The following is a 19,308-nucleotide window of genomic DNA, read 5'->3' as shown; positions in this document are numbered from 1 at the left end:
TTAGTAGAAATGGGGTTTCACTGTGTTCGCCAGGATGGTCTCGATCTCCTGACCTTGTGATCCGCCCGCCTCGGCCTCCCAAAGTGCTGGGATTGCAGGCCTGAGCCACCACGCCCGGCCACGCCTGCAACTCTTAATGAGTTCAGTTTTGTGGTCAGTTCAGGCACTGCTATCTGATTGTGTGGTCGAGAATTCCAGATTTGTTTTTGGCCCAGCCATGCCTTCTCACTACATGGCCCCCGAGGGACATTTTAGCATGAGGGACAATGGCAAACAGTAGCAGCAGAAAAGGACAATGCCTCATTTTACCTTCTGGCATGGGGCTGACTCTCCAGATTGGAGGTCTCTGGCAGAATGGACTGAACTACATGGCTTAGGTCTATACGAGCCTCTCCCTCTCTCTGAAACCAGACTCCAAGTTCAGGACCACTCTGTCCTCCAGCGATGAGTGCAGGGTGCCTGGCTGAGAAGAGGTGAGAAAGCAAGATAAATGAACTCAAACTCCATGTTGAGAGAGGAGGCAGGAGCGAGGAGCGGGCTTCTTGCATCTGTGTGTGATCCCTGAGCACAGTGGCCACAGCCTCCACTAAAGGTGACCCCCTGGGTGTCTTGTAATGGAAACCAATCAGAAGAGTCCAACACCCTCTTTGGGAGATGTGAGGCAAAGCAAGGGGAGAAGGGCAGTTTTTTCTCACCCCTCGGTGTGATATTCTGAGCTTTCTCAGTGGAAGACGCATTTTTAAATTATCAGAAATGGATCGATTATGAAATATGATGGTTCACGAAACAGCTGTGTACATAATCAAACACAAGTTGACGTTGTTTGACCTCTCTTCCTATGTATAAAGCACAGAAGTTGCATACGAGATGATTTTAACTGGAAGGAAACTATGAGCCCGTTTGATGGACAGACCCAGAACCCGTCCAGTGGTTCTCCCACTCCCGCTATTTGATCATCCTCTGCCTTTGCTGGGTCTCAGCCTTGCTCACTCCCTTCTTGCCTCCTCCCCAAAATAAAGTGTAATAGAGTCATCTCCCAAGATCTATTCTAGCCTGGTACAGCAGGGAGGGCTGAGCAATATTTAAACATAAAAAACTTAGTGTCAGCTGGGCTCAGTGGCTCAGGACTTTAATCCCAGCACTTTGGGAGGCTGAAGTGGCCGGATGGATCACCTGAGGCCAGGAGGTCGACAGCCTGGTCAACATGGTGAAACCCTGTCTCTATTAAGAATACAAAAATTAACTGGGCATGGTGGTGCACACCCATAATCCCAGCTACTCAGGAGGCTGAGGCAGGAGAATCGCTTGAACCAGGGAGGCAGAGGTTGCAAAACTGAGATCATGCCACTGTACTCCAGCCTGGGCCGCAGAGCAAGACTGTATATCAAAAATTAAATACATACATAAGAAAACAAAACTTAGTGTCATGAACAATGAAGTCTTATTCTAAGTGTTGTTCAGTATCTGCCATTTACTGGTCATACACAGAATAGGCAGGAAAGCACAGATAAGACACATCTCTACCTTCAAGGTGAAGCTCCGGGCTGCCACAATAAACCACTCGCTGCATCAGCTGAAACCTCTGCACCGTACCTATCTATGTAGAGCATAGGAAGAGAGCAAAGAAATACAAAGCAGAATGCCTAAAATAATGCGACAAATCAAAGTTGAACAATTATAACAGAAAATAATTAATATGAATATGAATAACATGAAGAAGAGTATCAAATTGGGTCAAAATCAGATTTGAGTAATTTTCTACATCTAAGAGATAGCCTGAAATAAATAGGACACAAAAGGCCAAAATAACAAGTTAGAAAAACTTACACAGAACAAACAAACAAAGAAGACAATATGAATATTTAATAGTATGAATTTGTCAGACTTTCTTTGTCTTACCATGTGCTTGGCAGCATTCCCAGCACCCCATGCATTACTATACAAGCTGGAGATTTTATAATGATAAAAAATGAATAATAAATCTCATTATTAAACTCTTTTTATTCTATTGGCTTTTGTTGTTGTTGAGACGGAGTCTTGCTCTGTCACCCAGCCTGGAGTGCAGTGGTGCAATCTCAGCTCACTTCAACCTCCACCTCCTGGGTTCAAGAGATTCTCCTGCCTCAGCCTCCCGAGTAGCTGGGACTACAGGTGCCCCCACCATGCCCGGCTAATTTTTGTATTTTTAGTAGAGATAGCGTTTCACCATGTTGGCCAGGCTGGTCTCAAACTCCTGACCTCAAGTGATCTGCCTGCCTCAGCCTCCCAAAGTGCTGGGATTACAGGCGTGAGCCACCATGCCTGGCTTCTATTGGCTTTTATTATAAAACTAACATGTTACTTTGGTAACAAAGCTCAATAACATAGATGAGCGAAAAGTGCAAAAGTATTTTGTCACCCCAGCCCTAAATCTCACTCCCTAAGCCTGTTCACGTTTGGTGTATCTCCTTCGAGAATATTCCCCTACTCCTACATCACATATATAGTACTTTAAAAAAAATGAGAAAAGAATATAAAGAACATTTTCTTCAACCTCTTTTCTTTTGCTTAATATATCCTAGACCTCTTTCTAGGTCAGTTTTACATAGATTTGCCTCGTTCCTTTTCACATCCATAAGCCTTTATTTTGTATTGCTCTATTTTCATGTAAACAGTCCCAGACATGGATTTTTCAAATTGTTTCCATTTCCTTTATACAACTTCAAATAACTGGATGAACATCCGTACACGTTTGTCTGTGTACCTGCCATTGTGTTGTGTCTGTGGTGGGTGAATTTCTACAGGTGGGATGCTGAATGTCAGGCATGTGTACTTCTCATGTTAAGAGACACCCTGAGAAGGCCAGGTGCAGTGGCTTACGCCTGTAATCCTGGCACTTTGGGAGGCCAAGGAGGGTGGATTGTTTGAGCTCAGGAGTTAGAGATCAGCCTGGGCAACATGGCGAATCCCCATCTCCACAAATATATATATATATTAGCTGGGCATGGTGGCACACACATGTAGTCCCAGCCACTTGGGGGGGTAAGATAGGAGGATCACTTGAGCCTGGGAGGTTACTGCGGTGAGCCGAGATTGTGTCACTGCACTCCAGCGTAGTTGCCAAAATGAGACCATCTCCAAAACAAAAAAAGAAAGATACCCTAAATCATCCTTCCAAAAGCCATAGCGGCCGAGTGCAGTGGCTCACGCCTGTAATCCCGGCACTTTGTGAAGCCAAGATGGGTGGATCACCTGAGGTCAGGAGTTCGAGACCAGCCTGGCCAACAGGGCGAAACCCCATCTCTACTTAAAATATAAAAATTAACCTGGCGTGGTGGTGGGTGCATGTAATCCCAGCTACTTGGGAGGCTGAGGTGGGAGAATCACCTGAACCTGGCAGGCAGAGGTAGTGAGCCGAGATCGTGCCACCACACTCCAGCCTGGGTGACAGAGCGAGACTCGCTCTCAAAAAAAAAAAAAAAAAAACAAAAGCAATCTAATCTTATGCTCAGCCAAGGGTCTTATGTCTCAACCAAGTGTACGTGTTCTCCTGTCTCTCTTTCGCCCACACAGGATGCCAAACTAATCAATGAAACAGCAGCTGGCCATGGTCTAAATTTGTGTTTTGGGGCGACTAGTGATGTCAAGCGCCTTGTCCTATATTTACTGGCCACAGTACTTCTTTTGTGAAACACCTGTTCAAAGAACATAAGATATAATTGTACATAGAAAATTAGAACCAGGTGCAGTTTGAAAGACCATGGACTTTGCTAGGGTTTTTTAAGTCTCTTCAAAAAAGAATAGGCAGGCTGGGTGCGGTGGCTTGTGCCTGTAATCCCAGCATTTTGAGAGGCTGAGGCGGGCAGATCACCTGAGGTCAGGAGTTTAAGACCAGCCTGACCATCATGGTGAAACCCTGTCTCTACTAAAAATACAAAACTTAGCCAGGCATGGTGGCAGGCACCTGTAATCCCAGCTACTCAGAAGGCTGAGGCAGGAGAGTCGCTTGAACTCAGGTGGCGGAGGTTGCAGTGACTGAGATGATACCACTGCACTCCAGCCTGGGCGACAGAGAGAGCCTCCATTGCAAAAAAAAAAAAAAAAGAAAAAAAGAAAAAGAAAAAAAATAGACTTAGGTGAGGACTGGGAGAGACAGGTTTCAGGAATGGGGAAGGGAGTCACATTTATTAATCATATTATAAGCTTAAATTTAAAAAAAATCTAAAGCATCCCATGTGGCAAATGAGGAAATTTGCAAGTTTCTGGTTCCAAGGTGTTACCTGGTAAGTTCTCTTAAGCTTTCAGAAAACAAGCAATTCTCATGTTGTACAAATTGTCCCAGAAATAGAAAAAATACGCTATTGAATACATTCTGTGAAGCAAATATAACACTGATGATAAACTGTGATCACAAGAAAACTATGGCTCAATATCATGTATTTCTCTATGATGAATATAGGAATAAAATACTAGAGGATATAAATCTATAACATTCTGATTCAAAAATATGCACTGACCAAGTTGGGGGTTTTCATGGAATGTATGGGTAATTCAATATATGGAAATCTATGCTAAGAATGCACCACATTCATGGGATAAACAAAAAAGGAAAAGAATAATCATCTCATTGGAGTTTGAAAATTCCACACTTAGTCCTAATAAAAATGTCTAAGTATAGGAATAAAACACACTGCCTTATCATGATGAAAACCAACTGCCAACTGTGAAATACTAGAGTCAATATCATAATATAAAATAAGGATCCAAGGAAACCCAATAAGGCATGAAACCAACATAAGAAAACCAAATACTAAAAACAGAAATAAAAGTCCAGCATTATTCATTCATGAATTATTCATTCAATAACTACTACAGTAATAAACATGTAGTCAAGCACGAGAGTATTAAAAATGAGTAACATTTCTATAGGTAACAAGACAAGTTAGAAAACATTACATTAAAAGACCACTATTCGTAATTGCATCAAAACAATGTACAACATCAAAGAAATACACGTTAGCAACAAATGTAAAGAATCAACAAGTCTTATGTGAAAGAAAATGGAAGCCGTGACTCCCTGGGAAGCCATATGCTATTGCTGGGTGGAGATACAGCAGATCCTTAGCCTTAATGAGGGAGTCATCCTGAGACCCTCTCAACTGCTCGTGTTTGAAAATACTACATCAAATAACTTCCTTTGTAAAGTTTAACTAAAAATGTAAAGTTTAACTAAAAACCTAAGCAGCTCCTGAGGCCCCTGCATGAAGCAGTGTGGCAGCGGGGAAGGGGCCAATCACTGGTTCTATCACTGGTTACAGTAGAGGCAGCAGGCAGGACAAGGTGGCAACATTATCAAAGAACTCATCTGGATAACAAAAGTGTTAAGACCCCAAAGCACGGTTGGGCACGGTGGCTCACGCCTGTAATCCCAACACTTTGGGAGGCCAACGTAGGCAGATGACTTGAGGCCAGGAGTTTGAGATTAGCCTGGCCAACATGTTGACACCCTGTCTCTTCTAAAAATACAAAAAAATTAGCCAGGTTGGTAGTGCGCACCTGTAGTCCCAGCTACTTGGGAGGCTGAGGCAGGAGAATTACTTGAACCGGGAGATAGTGCTACTGCACTGCAGCCTGGACAACAGAGCAAGACCCCGTCTCAAAAAAAAAAAAAAAAAAAGATGCCAAAGTGCCGTGATAAGGGAGTGTTTCTATAAACAGGACAATACATCTTCTGTTAAGGAAACAGCATAGACTCATCAAAAATAATCATTGTAACAACTGCATAGCAAGATGGAAAATACTTGTATAACATTACATTTTAAAAACAGGGCACGTGGCTGGCCACATCGGCTCATGCCTGTAATCCCAGCACTTTGGGAGGCTGAGGCAGATGGATCACCTGAGGTTGGGAGTTTGAGACCAGCCTGGCCAACATGGTGAAACCCTCATCTCTACTACAAATACAAGAATTAGCTGGGCATGGTGGTGCACACCTATAATTCCAATGACTCGGGAGGCTGAGACAGGACAATCACTTGAACCCAGGAGGTGGAGGTTGCAGTGAGCCGAGATCGCACCGCTGCATTCCAACCTGGGTGACAGAGTGAGACCATCTCAAAAAAAAAATAATAATAAATAATAAAAACAGGACACACCATTATAAGTATAAAAACCATGCAAGAAATAATACGGATTTGAAAAATTACTGGAAGTAGAGAATAAAATCAATAGTAATGGAACTAGCGGTGATTTTTGTCAAATTATATTTTTTGTCAAATTTGACAATTTTTTTGTCAAATTATATTGAAAATACATTTAAAGTGATTTTTGAGCAACAAAAGAAGCTGCAATGTGAGAAAGAGTGTCTGAACAAGGTGGACTCTGCCGTGTTGCCTGCCTGGGCAAAACCAACCACCATCCCGCCAACGAGCCGTGTCATCAGGCAGGTGTCATTCAGCAGGGACCAGACTGTGCCTCTCTCAGGATTATAGATGATAGGCACTGGACAGAATGATCGTTCACTTGCTCCCAAGTTAACAGTGTTATCAATAACATGGCCCCGATTGTCTTGGTGCCTATCATTGTGTTATTGGATGATTCTCAGAAGATTTTTGTGACTTAATGGAATGGGAAAAGTTTCCCTTATCCCCCTTGCAGGGTATAAAACAGGCTGTGGCTCACTTCTTCGGTGCCCTGCAGCTCAAACCCCTAGGGGCAGCATACAGACGTGCAGGTCGTGAGGAGCATGGGCTCCGACCCCACAGCAGTGCCGCCTAGGGTTCAGTGTTTGCAGCTCCCGAAGCCCCAGGGAGCTTATTGGAAGGATAAGGCAGAGCTCTGGTCTAATTTCTGTATTCCAGGGTTCTTGCCCTAGTATGCCAGAAAAATTGGATCACACGTGGGCTTGGAGAATGAGTGCAAGGTTTTATTGAATGTAGCTCTCAGCAGATGGATGGGGAGCCAGAAAGGGGATGGAGTGGGAAGGTGGTCTTCCCCTGGAGTTGGGCCACTCAGCGGCTGGGTTCTCCTCCAACTGCCTTTGGCTGAATTCCGTGTCATCCAGCCGTGGATGACTTGTCAGCATCTGTCGGTGTGTTCTGCCTGTGTGTTCCTCTCGATGTCCAGCTGCTTGTGTGTGTCTGCCTGCTAGGTGGGGACATGGCGAGCCAGAGAGGTCTTGGAAAATGCAACATTTGGGAACGAAAACAGAAATGCTTGTCCTCACTTAGATCCATGGGCCCAGGCCGGAGGGTGGAACACTCACCAGGGACCAAGCCCTTCTCTATGCAGCACTTCCCCGCCCACTCCCATTTCATTAATGTATAATGTCAACATTGCCACCAGAAGCCTAAGAGATTTTCAGTTCTATTGCATCCTAGTCAGCCTTGGGCATTCCCATGGTTTGTTGGGTTAAAATCATTAGACAAAAATCATGTGACATTTCTGAGACATCAAGATTTTTGTTGTATTCTAACTTTTTTTTTTTTTTTTCTAGTTCTCCAATATTGTAATTAGACAGCCGACTTTCCTGGAGCGCTGTTATGTCTTTTTGGACTGAGATGACTCAAGAAGAAATGTCCCTAATCTTCGTCCATCTCCAGGCTTGGGAGAAGGTTGTGAAGAAATGTGGCTTCCAAAGGTAATCTACGGAGGTGAGGTCCGGGGGAAGTCCCCAGAGCCTGAGTTCTGTAAGGGCAGAGAACGGACTGTTATGCTTATGGCCACAATCCCAGCATCTAAAATGGTGTCTGGCACAGACCCGGCACTCAATGAGTATTTGGGTTTTGTTTTGTTTTGTTTTGTTTTGTTTTGAGACAGAGTCTCTTCTCTGTCACCCAGGTTGGAGTGCAGTGGCACGATCTCAGCTCACTGCAGCCTCTGCCTCCCTGGTTCAAGTGATTCTCCTGCCTCAGCCTCCTGAGTAGCTGGGATTACAGACGCCTGCCACCACGCCTGGCTAATTTTTATATTGTTTGTAGAGACGGAGTTTTGCCATGTTGGCCAGGCTGGTCTTTAACTCATGACCTCAAATGCTCCGCCTACCTTGGCCTCCCAATGTGCTGGGATTACAGGTGTGAGCCACCACGCCTAGCCGTCAATGAGTATTTGAATGAAGGAATAAAATCTGATTGTTAATATCCAGATCTGTAGCCACCTTCATAGGATGAAACTACAAATGGGTTCCAACCAAGTTGGCTGACGCGTTGCTCATGTTGTCTCATGTGCAATTGGAGATATGCAAAAAAGGGGAAAAACATACACATCCGCATAAAAAATATCTTAGTAAAAAAAAATGTAAAACCTTTGGTAAGTGCAGGCACGGTGGCTCATGCTTGTAATCCCAGAATTTTGGGAGGCCGAGGTGGGCGGATCACTTGAGGTCAGGAGTTCAAGACCAGACTGGCCAACCTGGTGAAACCTTGTCTCTACTAAAAATACAGAAATTAGCTAGGTGTGGTGGAGCATGCCTGTAATCCCAGCTACATGGGGGGCTGAGGCAGGAGAATTGCTTGAACCCGTGAGGCAGAGGTTGCAGTGAGCCAAGATCGCACCACTACTGCACTCTAGCCTGGGAGACAGAGCAAGACTTCATCAAAAAAAAAAAAAAAAAAAAAATCTTTTGGTAATGGTAAGTACATTGTATATGGATAGATGCCTAGACACATGGCTTAGAGGGCAATGGAATCCTAGAAGCAGAATTTGCTGGTTTTCTCCCAATCCAGGAATATTCCTTCCTGGGTCTGCCTTCACCCTTTCCCAACCCATGACAGTGTCTGAGTCTTGCCTTGAGATCCAAGCTCCTGGGACGTGCCTTTCTATTGCCTTGGCCTGGGCGTTCAGACTCTCCTACAGAGCTCGGCTGCAGCAATAGACTCACAACAGACTCTGCTGCCTAACAGAGGCTGCACTTCACTCTTGCCAAAGCGTCCATAAGGTTCTCTAAAGTGGGTTGCAATGCTCCCGCAATTTATAGCAGCCAAGCGCCTAAAGATAAAATCTTCATGCGTCATGCAAATGGGTTGCCTGCGCTTTCAGGCACAGGTACAGTCATTCACTTCTCAGTGTCCTTGGCCCAACCTCCCTCTACTGTTCTCTCTCCCACCTCTGCTGTCAAGATTTCCCCCTAAGGCTCTCATTAAGTCTGGGAAAGCTCCCAAAAAAGGCATTGACTTTTCAGGCACAGGCACAACCATTTTACTTATCCGTGTCCTTGACTTTGGCTACTGGCCGATACATGCTGCGTGGACCGGAGTTAACGGGGGCCCTTCCTATGTGCTTGTACAATGTTCACCTCTCCTCCTTTGGTAAAGGGAGAGGGATGATTTTTTGTATCTCGGGGAAAATCAGCCAGTGGTTGAGGCAGACTAGAGGCTTCAGGAGACGGGCTTTCCCTCTTGTCGCCCAGCCTGGAGTGCGATGGCGCGATCTTGGCTCACTGCAACCTCTGCCTCCCAGGTTCACGCGATTCTCCTGCCTCAGCCTCCCAAGTAGCTGGGATCACAGGTGCCTACCACTACACCTGGATAATTTTTGTATTTTTAGTAGCGACAGGGTTTCACCATGTTGGTCAGGCTGGTCTCGAACTCCTGACCTCAAGTGATCCACCCACCTAGGCCTCCCAAAGTGCTGGGATTACAGGCTGAGCCACTGCGCCCGGCCCTAGGTTCTTAGCCTAACTCCACCACTAACTCAGTTGTAATCAGGGAATGTCCCTCCTTTTTGGAGCCGGTTTGCTCCTCTGTAAATGAGGGACTGGGCTCATTGATGGCAAAAATGTGGCAGATGACTGTTTTCTTCTGTGTTGCGCCTAGACGGCGCCCACTAGGTCACAGCAGCACTCTTTCCCAAGGAGCCTAGATGCGGCACCGCGATTCTCCTGTGCTTTAGACACCCTCACTAACAATAGCGGGGAGGTTATGCCTCTGCCATCTGTGTACCAGGCGACCTGGAAGGGGGCTTCCAGCTCTAACATCTCATAGTTCTAAAACTTAGGTTGGAGAGGGGGCACTGAAATCCTAGGTTTACAGAGATGTTCACTTTAAACCCCGATGAAGTCCTTTCTTAAAAGAGTGACTTGAAGACAAGGAAGGATGTCAGAAGGCTCCTCCCGCTTCCCCCAGGAGGGAGGAGGGAGGGACCCAGGGCTGGTCCACTTGAGGCTGCTAATGGCCTTGGCTAGGGAGCAGAGGATTCTAAGTCCATTGTCCACAGTTCCTTTCAGGCCTTGGGGTTCCTTGGTCCAAGTACAGTTTGCCCATAGCCTTGCATCCTTTCCCATAGACCCTCTCTCACTATCCATCAAACCCAAGCCAAGTCTGTTGTAGATGCTCCATTAGGAGACAGGCCAGAACCAACCTAGGGAACATACAAGTCAGACCATGTTACGTGCTGTAGAAAGTCACACACACAGTCCATAGTCCAGCAATACCCACGCTGGGAGTCCCAAATTCCATAAGATAAAGGTTCTTAAGAACAGTGATTCTCAAAGGTCCTGCATGACCCTGAAGTTCCAGATACTGAGCCAAAATGATTCAACAGGAAAACTGAATGGTGATTCTTTTTTAAAATTACAGGAAAAGTTTTGAGTGGAGAGAATTTTCCCAGTTGTGCCTTTTTTCCCTTTTCCTCATTTTTTCTTAAGATTTACAAGCTTCAGTCACTTGCCCGTTAACAAGTGGCCAGAGCAGATCTCACTATTTCTAAGTATGACCACACTTTTGTTAGAAGTCTACTTTGGGCCAGGCGCGGTGGCTCATACCTGTAATCTCAAAACTTTGGGAGGCCGAGAAGGGGTGGATCACTTGAGGTCAGGAGTTCGAGACCAGCCTGGCCAACATGGCAAAACCCTGTCTCTACTAAAAATACAGAAATTAGCCCAGCATGGTGGTGCCTCATGCCTGACTACTTGGGAGGCTGAGGCAGGAGAATGGCTTGAACTCGAGGTGGAGGTTGCAGTGAGCCGAGATCATGCGGCTGCACTCTAGCCTGGACAATAGAGTGAGACTCCGTCTCAAAACAAACAAAAAAAGTCTACTTTGTTTTCAAAATATTCAACACTGTCCAACTGAATGACAGTGAGCCCTCTCCCGTGGAAGGGGGATATGTGGTTGTCTTCTTGGAGATCCCCAAACTTTTGCTTTGGAAATGTAGACTCTTTTTTTTTTTTTTTTTTAATTAATTTATTATTATTATACTTTAAGTTGTAGGGTACATGTGCATAACATGCAGGTTTGTTACATATGTATACTTATGCCATGTTGGTGTGCTGCACCCATCAACTCGTCATTTACATCAGGTATAACTCCCAATGCAATCCCTCCCCCCTCCCCCCTCCCCATGATAGGCCCCGGTGTGTGATGTTCCCCTTCCTGAGTCCAAGTGATCTCATTGTTCAGTTCCCACCTATGAGTGAGAACATGCGGTGTTTGGTTTTCTGTTCTTGTGATAGTTTGCTAAGAATGATGGTTTCCAGCTGCATCCACGTCCCTACAAAGGACACAAACTCATCCTTTTTTATGGCTGCATAGTATTCCATGGTGTATATGTGCCGACCAATTTTTTTTTTTTTTTTTTTTGAGACGGAGTCTGGCTCTATCGCCCAGGCTGGAGTGCAGTGGCCGGATCTCAGCTCACTGCAAGCTCCACCTCCCGGGTTTACGACATTCTCCTGCCTCAGCCTCCCAAGTAGCTGGGACTACAGGCGCCTGCCACGTCGCCCGGCTAGTTTTTTTGTATTTTTTTTTAGTAGAGACGGGGTTTCAATGTGTTAGCCAGGATGGTCTCGATCTCCTGACCTCGTGATCCGCCCATCTCGGCCTCCCAAAGTGCTGGGATTACAGGCTTGAGCCACCGTACCCGGCCTCTTTTACCAATTTTTAAAAATGATCATACATGCATATGACACAAAAGCTAAGAGGAACAAAAGGGCAAACAGTAAAAAGTAAGTGTCACTAGGTGTGGTTGCATGTGCCTGTAGTCCCAGCTGCTGGGGAGCATCACTTGAACCCAGGAGTTTGAGGCCAGCCTGGGCAATACAGTGAGACCCCGTCTCAAAAACAAAAAAAAGAGTCTCCCCTTAAATCCTATTTCCGGATGTCCCAGGTTCCCTGTGCAGAAGCAACCACAATTTTCAAGCAAACATGTTTTTAAAAAAAAAAAAAAAAAAAGAAAAAGAAAGAAAGAAGATCAAGGCATCTGCTCTGTATACTTTTGGTACTGTTTTTTAATCAAATTAGTCACAACTTATATATGTATAAAGTATAAATGTATACATGTACATATGTCTTTTTTAGGAAAAGACTTGGTGACAAAAGTCAGTAAAGCTTTTAAGTTACATTTTATTCATAACGTCAGTATCCCCATACATTTATTTTATTATTATTATTATTTTTTTTGAGACAGAGTTTCACTGTTGTTGCCCAGGCTGGAGTGCTATGGTACGATCTCGGCTCAGTGCAACCTGTGCCTCCTAGGATCAAGCGATTCTCCTGCCTCAGCCTCCTGAGTATCTGGGACTACAGGCATCCACTACCATGCCTGGCTAATTTTTGTATTTTTAGTAGAGATGGGATTTCACCATGTTGGCCAGGCTGGTCTTGAACTCCTCACCTCAGGTGATCCATCCACCTTGGTGTCCCAAAGTGCTGGGATTACAGACACAAGCCACTGTGCCTGGGCTGGTATCCACATACATTTGGAAGAGAGCTGTTTGTGGATGAATGGAATAGTAAGCCACTAGCCTGGGCCTGCATAGGGGTAGTTCAAGCTGTGCTCCTGCTCAAAACACATGGCCACCCCCACCCAGGGCTCCAGGCCAGAGTGGACCTTCTGTCTGTCTGTCTGTCTGCCACCCACACTGTAACAGCCCAGTGGGTTCATTTTGCCCTCTGCCCAGATAGAGTTGATTTATCAATACAGGGGAATTGCAATCAAGAGTTTAATTCATGCAGAGCCAGATGAATGGGAGACTGGAGTTTTATTATTACTCAAGTCAGTTTCTCCAAAGATTCGAGGAGTGGGTTTTGCTGTTGTTGTTGTTGTTTTTTTTTTTTTGAGACGAAGTCTCACTCTGTCGCCCAGGCTGGGGTGCAGTGGTGCGATCTCAGCTCATTGCAACCTCCGCTTCCCAGGTTCAAGCAATTCTTCTGCCACAGCCTCCGGAGTAGCTGGGACTACAGGCGCCCACCACCACGACCAGCTAACTTTTGTATTTTTAGTAGAGACGGGGTTTTACCATATTGGCCAGGCTGGTTTTGAACTCCTGACCCTGTGATCCGCTCACCTGGGCCTCCCAAAATGCTGGGATTACAGGCATGAGCCACCACGCCTGGCCAGGACTGGTTTTTTTAAAAGGATAATTTGGTGGGTAGGGGTCCAGGGAGTGAGGAGTACTGATCGCTGGGGTTGGAGATGAAATCATAGGAAGTCAAAGTCACCGTCTTGCACTGAGCCGGTTCCTGGGTAGAGGCCACAAGACCAGATGAGCCAGTTGATCAGTCTGGGTGGCGACAGCTGAACCACTGAGTGCAGGGTCTGAAAAATACCTCAAGCACTCAGTTAGGTTTTCTAATAGTGATGTTATGTCGAGGAGCAACTGGGGAGGTTTAGAATCTTGTGGCCTCTGGTTGAATAACACCTAAATTATAATTTCTAATATTATGGCTAATTTTTTAGTCCTGTAAAGGCAGTCTGGTCCCTAGGCAAGAAGGGGGTTTGTTTCGGGAAGGGGCTGTTGTCATCTTTGTTTCAAAGTTAAACTATAAACTAAGATCCTCCCAAAGTTAGTTGAGCCTATGCCCAGAAGAAAGAACAAGAACAGCTTGGAGGTTAGAAGCAAGATGAAGCCGGCTAGGTCAGGCCCCTTTCACTGCCATAATTTCCCCACTGTTAGAATTTCTGCAAAGGTGGTTTTGATATTATACCTCGATTCCCAGGGCTCTGCCTCCTGCACACATTTTAGTACTCAGATTACCTCGATGTCTTTAGCCTCACTGGTGAACCTGTGCCGAGTTGGAAAATTAACAATTTGATGTCAGCTGTCCACAGTGATGAGGCTGATGTGCTGTCCTGTGTTCTGTTTGAAGAACTGATGCGGTGTGACAAAGATTCCATGCCAGACGGCTGTCTGTCAGAGGAGGAAAGACTGTTTCTCTCGTATTTTCCTTTGCACAAATTTGAGCTAGAACAGAACATCAAAGAACTTAACATCCTTGCGGACCAAGTTGACACCACTCACAAGTTGCTGACCAAGACCAGCCCGGTGGCCAGCTCTTCTGGGGCTGTTTCTGGGGTCATGAGCATCCTGGGTTTGGCCCTAGCACCTGTGACAGCAGGAGACAGTCTCGTGCTCTCAGCAGCTGCGACAGGGTTGGGGGCAGCAGCTGCCATCACCAACATAGTAACAAATGTTTTAGAAAATAGGAACGATTCAGCAGCAAGAGACAAAGCCAGCCGACTGGGGCCTCTGACGACATCACATGAGGCTTTTGGAGAAATAAATTGGTCTGAAATCGGGGCTGCTGGCTTTTGTGTTGACAAGTGTGTAAAAGCCATCAAGGGCATCAGGGACCTTCGTGCCTACCAGATGGCCAAAGCCAACTCTGGGTTCATGGCTATGGTCAAGAATTTTGTGGTCACAAGACACATCCCTTTCTGGAGGGCTAGAGGGGTGCAGAGAGCCTTTGAGGGCACAACTCTGGCCATGACCAATGGTGCCCGGGTGATGGGTGCTGCTGGGGCTGGCTTCTTACTTCTGAAAGACATGAGCAGCGTCCTGCAGAGCTGGAAGCACCTGGAGGATGGGGCAAGGACAGAGACAGCAGAGGAACTGAGGACACTTGCTAAGAAGCTGGAGCAGGACCTGGACTGGCTCACTGAGCGCCACCGGCACCTGCTGCAGAAGGCAAGCTGAACCTGTTCCAGCTGCCGGGGAAGGGCTGTTCGAGGATCCCGTGTGGTTAAACCAGAAGGTAGGAAGGCAGCAAATAACACAGATGTGGTCTTGCTCTTCTAAAAGCTTAGCCTGGGGGTGGAGGCGAGGAATGCTAAACAAACGGACACATCAATGCATAACTACAGCTGTCCTTTCTTCAAAGAGAGGACTTGCCCCACACCCCTCACATTAACTAGCTGCCCTCAGTTCTTCCCAGGATTGCATTCTCTTCTCTCAAAGCCCTGACCATAAATAACCATAAATTCTTGAAATCCCATATGTGTGTGTTTGTGGGGGTGCTTCCTGTCTGCCTCTCTTGTGGTCTGCAGGCTCCAGCAGGGAAGGATAATTTGGTGAACAGGGGTCCGGGGAGTGAGGAGTGCTGGTTGCTCGGATTGGAGATGACATCATAGGAAGTCGAAGTCACCCTCTTGCGCTGAGCCGGTTCCTGGGTAGAGGCGACAAGACCAGATGAGCCAGTTTATCAGTCTGAGTGGCGACGGCTGGGCCATCGTGTCCCTCTTGTCCATACCAGTATCCCCAGCACCTAGCAGTGCTTGGCATATAGCCAGTGTGCCAGAAATACGTGTTGAATGACATGAATGTGGCATTGCGTGATAAAAATGACACTTCCAATGAGTTGGGAAAGGATTTTTATTTGAAAGATAGTTTATAGTTCTAGACTTCCCTATGTAGAGAAATCACTTTCTTGGAAGCTGTGAGACGCAGAGACTCATGTTCCACAGGGTCTCGCTCACCTCTCCCCTGGCCTGTCGTGGAGCACCAGCCTAGTCTGGGCCCTGGCGGGACACCGAGAATACCAAAGAGGACAGTCTCTGCCCCAAGGACACTTGGCCACCAGCCAGCCCCACCAGCACCAGGCCCCGGGAAGACACCGACAGCGAGAAGAGGTAAGTGGGATGCAAGCAAGCCAGGAGCTGTGGGAACCCCTGACAGTGAAGTAACCCCTCCTTGGGTGGGCGGGCCTCGGAGAAGGGAAGGGAGGGCCTAACGGGAAGAGGGGCTGCTGCTAGCTTTCCATCCGGCCCCTGCCACGCCACCTGGTGCCTTTGCCAGTCATCTCACGGAGCTCTCTCTGTACTTCCTGCCAGATGGGCCATTCGCTCTTTCATGAGGTTAATGCACAAATCTCAATTGGGCACACCTCTGTGCCAGGCATCATGCCAGGCCTAGCAGTGAATAAGACAGAGAAGGGCTAGGTGTGCAAAGTGAAGAATGACCTCGCCCCGCCCTGTAATTTCTGGGAGCTCAAGTGAACCCACTGTGGGATCCCTAAGAGGCTGCAGAAGTGAGTAAACTATTTCCTTTCTTTTTTTTTTTACCCTAGTGGGTCACCCTGTCACCATTGAACCTTCACTTAACAGAGGCAAAATGCAAGTCTTTGATGAAGAATAAGGGGGTAGGGAAGCTTCTAGTGGCAATGATAAAACCAGCAGCAATGATAATAGAAGACAAACCTGCAATGGTTTGTGGTCACCCTTGGGGACTCCAGAAATACCTGGGGTGGAAGGCACATTTGCAAGAGACCAGGTTTTTTGTGGGTACAGATGGAGTTGGAGGCCGAGAAGACCTACATGTTCATGTTAATTAAAACTGGAGCTGGAACACATTCCAAACTCATGTATTTTCCAAATTGTATGTAACTACATAGTACCTTCATAATGAAAATGAAAAAAATTTTAAACTATCACCTGCCCCTCCTGCCCCTCTTCCCTCCTGTCATCTGTCATGACTCTGCAGTCAGCACCTTTGCGTGGAGACTGTTGCTCAAGCTAAGATCCATTCTCCATTCCCAGGGTCTTGCAATGACAAGTTAATGATTTGAGAAAAGCTGTTATTGGGAGAAAATCATCCCTTTACTGTAGCATAATTTATAATCATGAAAAATGTGAAGCCATTAAAATGTTCCAATGCTAGGGAACTGGTTACATACAAAATATTCATCCACTTGATAAAACACTAGGTAGCTGTCAGAAATGATGCTCCCTCAATGACTGGGTTCACGGGGAAAGTGCTGCTTGTATTATTAGGTGGAAAAGAGCAGGGACTTTCTTACCTTTTACCTAAGGAAAGCACATCTCGCAAACTTGTGCATAGGAAAACAAAACCCTTCAAAGGAGTACAGCAAGGTCACAGTGTGGCTGTTCAGGGGTAAATTTGGTGATGTGTTCCCCTCTTCTTTCTGCCTTTCTGTGTTTTTCAAGTTTTCAGTTATGCACATTACTGTTTTATAAAATAGAAGGAATATAGATAATAAATATTTACAGCAAATCTAAAATAAAATGTTTAAACACAGGACAAACTCGACCAGGCGCAGTGGCTCACGTCTGTAATCTCAGCACTTTGGGAGGCCGAGGTGGGCAGATCACGAGATCAGGAGTCCGAGACCAGCCTGGCCAACACGGTGAAACCCCATCTCTTTTAAAAATACAAAAAATTATCTGGGTGGGGTGGCACGCACCTGTAGTCCCAGCTACTTGGGAGGCTGAGGCAGGAGAATCGCTTGAACCCAGGAGGTAGAGGTTGCAGTGAGCTGAGATTGTGCCACTGAACTCCAGCCTGGCAACAGAGGGAGACTTCCTCTCAAAAAAAAAGAGGCCGGGTGCGGTAGCTCAAGCCTGTAATCCCAGCACTTTGGGAGGCTGAGGCGGGCTGATCACGAGGTCAAGAGATTGGGACCATCCTGGCTAACACACTAGAACCCTGTCTCTACTAAAAATACTAAAAATTAGCCGGGCGTGGTGGCAGGTACGTGTAGTCCCAGCTACTCGGGAGGCTGAGGCAGGAGAATAGCATGAACCTGGGAGGCAGAGGTTGCAGTGAGCCGAGATCGCGCCACTGCACTCCATCGTGGGCGACAGAGCGAGACTCTGTCTCAAAACAACAACAACAAAAGAGGACAAACTCATAGTCAGCGGGTCTTCATTTGAGTGCACGCAGACTCCTCATCACGGAACAAGGCAACAGTGGGAGAATGGGTGTTTCCACGGAAGACCACTCCATGGTGTTAGCAATGGCTGGAAAGCGTAGGGAGCCTCCAGCCCATCTGTCCATCCACCCATCCGTCCATCCAAACCCAAAAAGGCATTGTTCTAGGCACTGGGGAAAAGCAGTAAACAACAAATCCTGCCTTCACGAAGTTTTCATTCTCAAGGTGGAGGCAGGGAACACGGAAAAGAAACACAGGAAATCAGTGTTACAGTGTATTATAAAGTCATGAGTGTTGGGGAGAAAAATGAGTTTGGGAAGGAGTTACACGGAGTGTAGGATGGGGCAGGAACGCAATTTCAAATAGGATCATCGGGGCACGCCTCTCTGAGAGGCTGATCTTTCAGCAAAGACATGGAAGTGGTGAGGGTATCTGGGAGAAGAGCTTTCCAGACAGAGGGAGCAGCGAGGCAAACACCTGCTTGGGACGTTCAGGGGCTGCAGGTGGGGTGCGGCGCCTGCGGTGCCGGGAGCAGAGAGAGGCAGGGGAATGCGAAGGGAGGGTAGAGAGGAGGCTGGAGAGGGAGCTGGAGGCCAAAAGGTGCAGGGTCTTAGAGCTACAGTAAGGATTTGGGCTTCTACTTTGAGTGAGGTGGGGACACATGGGGGATTTCAGGCAGAGGAGTGACCTGATGGCTTAGATTTTAGGAGGATCACTTGCTGTTGCGTTGAGAGGAGACCACAGGGCAAGGTGATGACACTTCTGTTAGCAAGTGTCAGAAACAACCCTCGGGAGAAAGGCTGGTGACCTGAACCAGTGTGGTGGCAACAGAGGCGGTGAGAAGGGTCAGGTTTTGGATCCAGTCTGAAGGGAGAGCCCGCAGGCTTTGTTCATGGACTGGACCTGTGGTGTGAGGGAAAGAAGAGCTGGGATAACGGGGGGTTGTGGCCTGAGCAACTTGCGGGGTGGAGCTGTCGGCACCTGAAACGGACAGGTGGGAGCAGGGGTGGGGTGAGAGCAAGGTGCTGGGGGTGGACGTGTCACGTTTGTGATGCCCAGAGACACACGCAAGGGGAGGTGCCGAGTAGGTGATGAGTTCCATGCATCCGGTTCAAGATGTGGGGTCTCCAACACCAAATCAGTCGGAGATACAAATCTGTAAATAGATGGTATCTGAAACCTGACAGTGGGTAAGATTATCAGAAGAGTGAACACAGGTCGGAGAAATATGTCAAAGGCCAACTCCTGGGCACCCCAGCTTGAAGAGAATGTGGAGAGCCGGGGAACCCTCAAAGGAGACTGAGAAGGAAGCAGCCACTGAGGGAAGAGGGGCACCAGGAGCAGGTGTCCAGGACACCAAGCGAGGAAAGCCTCAAAGCACAGAGGCGATGCACCAGGCCAGTGCTGCTGACAGGTCAGGGACAGGAGAATCGATCTGATTTAGCAA

General features: G+C 46.9%; 1 protein-coding gene across 1 annotated transcript; it reads left to right on the top strand.

Annotated features, from left to right (window-relative positions):
• The first annotated feature begins 444 nt into the window (after positions 1-444).
• Positions 445-16,327, top strand: APOL5 (apolipoprotein L, 5). Its single transcript, XM_011979143.1, is given in 7 exon segments — positions 445-473; positions 4,207-4,262; positions 7,581-7,667; positions 13,966-13,983; positions 13,986-14,948; positions 15,658-15,822; positions 16,260-16,327. Coding segments are annotated over 7 exon segments (1,386 nt in total).
• The last annotated feature ends 2,981 nt before the right edge of the window (positions 16,328-19,308 follow it).

This window comes from Mandrillus leucophaeus, unplaced genomic scaffold (assembly GCF_000951045.1).
Source record: "Mandrillus leucophaeus isolate KB7577 unplaced genomic scaffold, Mleu.le_1.0 Scaffold2, whole genome shotgun sequence".
In the NCBI taxonomy this organism is placed as follows: domain Eukaryota; kingdom Metazoa; phylum Chordata; class Mammalia; order Primates; family Cercopithecidae; genus Mandrillus; species Mandrillus leucophaeus.
This window is presented reverse-complemented; position numbering and strand designations above follow the sequence as displayed.